This window comes from Myotis davidii, unplaced genomic scaffold, assembly GCF_000327345.1.
Source record: "Myotis davidii unplaced genomic scaffold, ASM32734v1 scaffold354, whole genome shotgun sequence".
Classification (NCBI taxonomy): Eukaryota; Metazoa; Chordata; class Mammalia; order Chiroptera; family Vespertilionidae; genus Myotis; species Myotis davidii.
Window position 1 is genome coordinate 765,455 of NW_006285785.1, and position 1,517 is coordinate 766,971.

General features: G+C 54.4%; 1 protein-coding gene across 1 annotated transcript in view; it reads left to right on the forward strand.

Annotated features, from left to right (window-relative positions):
- Positions 1-1,517, forward strand: part of SRXN1 (sulfiredoxin 1) — a gene marked incomplete at its 5' end in the record, with an annotated part of 5,248 nt that continues 3,731 nt past the window's right edge. Inside the window, one exon of the mRNA XM_006756735.2 lies at positions 1-111. Coding sequence (XP_006756798.1) covers positions 1-111 — 111 coding nt within the window. The remainder of the gene's footprint in view (positions 112-1,517) is intronic.

A 1,517-nucleotide genomic window follows, 5' to 3' on the forward strand; every position in this document is an offset into this window, starting at 1 on the left:
CACTCGGGCTGCATCGCCGCGGTGCACAACGTGCCACTGAGTGTGCTCATCCGGCCGCTGCCGTCTGTGCTGGACCCGGCCAAGGTACAGAGCCTGGTGGACACGATCCGGGTGAGGCCCCGGGGACACCGGCGGGAGGGAGGGCGCCGGAGGAGGCAGGTCGCACTGGACGCTAGAGGGGGCTGGTTCCCGCCTCCTTCCGAGCACTGCCTTTGCTGTGTGACCTTGAGCAACTGGCTGGGACGCCCTGAGCCTCGGTCTCCTCCCTGGAGCAAGTAGGAGTTGATGAAAGGATTAAAGTAACGATCGCCAACAAATAGCACTTCGCAGGGGCCCAGGATCAGTTCTAAGTGTCTGAGCTTCCTCATGCCAACAGAATGCGGTAGATACTTCTGTTGCTCCTCTTACAGATGAGGAAACTGAGGCACAGGAGGATGTAAGCAACTTTTTCAAGGTCAGATCCTGGCCACCGCACTATCTGTCCCCTTAAGCTGAGTTATTTCTCCACGAAGCACTCCTGTCCACCTGAGATTATATTATACATTTATTTGTGGGTGTTTTGTTGTCTGTCTGTTCCACCTCCTGTGAACTCCACAAGAGCAGGGACCATTCCCAGCACGGTGCCTGGCAGTTTATGAAGGATCTAGCCCTGTGCGTGCTGTCACCCTGGGCCTTTGCACGGGCTTTGTACCCTGCTAGGAAAACCCTTCCGTCTCTCTTTATTATGTCTAACTCCTCCATCTTCCTATCTCAGGGTCAGTGTCTTCCCTGACAGTCCCTGCTGGGTTAGAGGCCTCCCGTGGGCCCCTAGCCACCTGCATGCCCACCAGCAGAGCTCTGATCCCACTGGGTGTTAATGGGCTGTTTAGACACCTGTCTTCCTCGTTAGAACCATGTGCTCTGTGAGGGCGAGAACCAGGCCTGTCTTTGCTCACCATAGGTATTTTCTACTCTGGCTACTATACCAAAGTACCAGGAACTTAGTGGCTTAAAACAGTACAGATTTGTTATTCTATAGTTAGAAGTCCAGAATGGACCTCACTGGGCTAAAATCAAGGTGTCCGCAGGGCTGCATTCCTTTCTGGAGTGTCTAGGGGAGATTCCATTTCCTTGCCTTCCCCAGCTTTTAGAGGCCACCACCTTCCCTGGCTCATGGCATCTTTGCTCCATCTTCAAAGCTAGCAACATCAGACCTCCTCTTCTGCCAGAATAATCTCCCGTGTCAAGATCCTTAATTGCATCTGCCAAGACCCTTATGCCATATAAGGTAACATATTGACAGGCTCCAGGGATTAGGATGTGGACACTTGGGGGAGCTGTTATTCTGCCCATCCACCCACCATCATGCCTCTAGCGCCCAGCATGGCTGCCCCTCGTTAGGGCCCCTCCGCCAGGCAGGCTGTGCTTTGCGCTCTGTGTCAGCTTCTTGGCTTTCAGCAGCCCCATAGAGCAGCGGTTCTCAACCTGTGGGTCGCGACCCCTTTGGCGGTCGAATGACCCTTGCACAGGGGTCACCT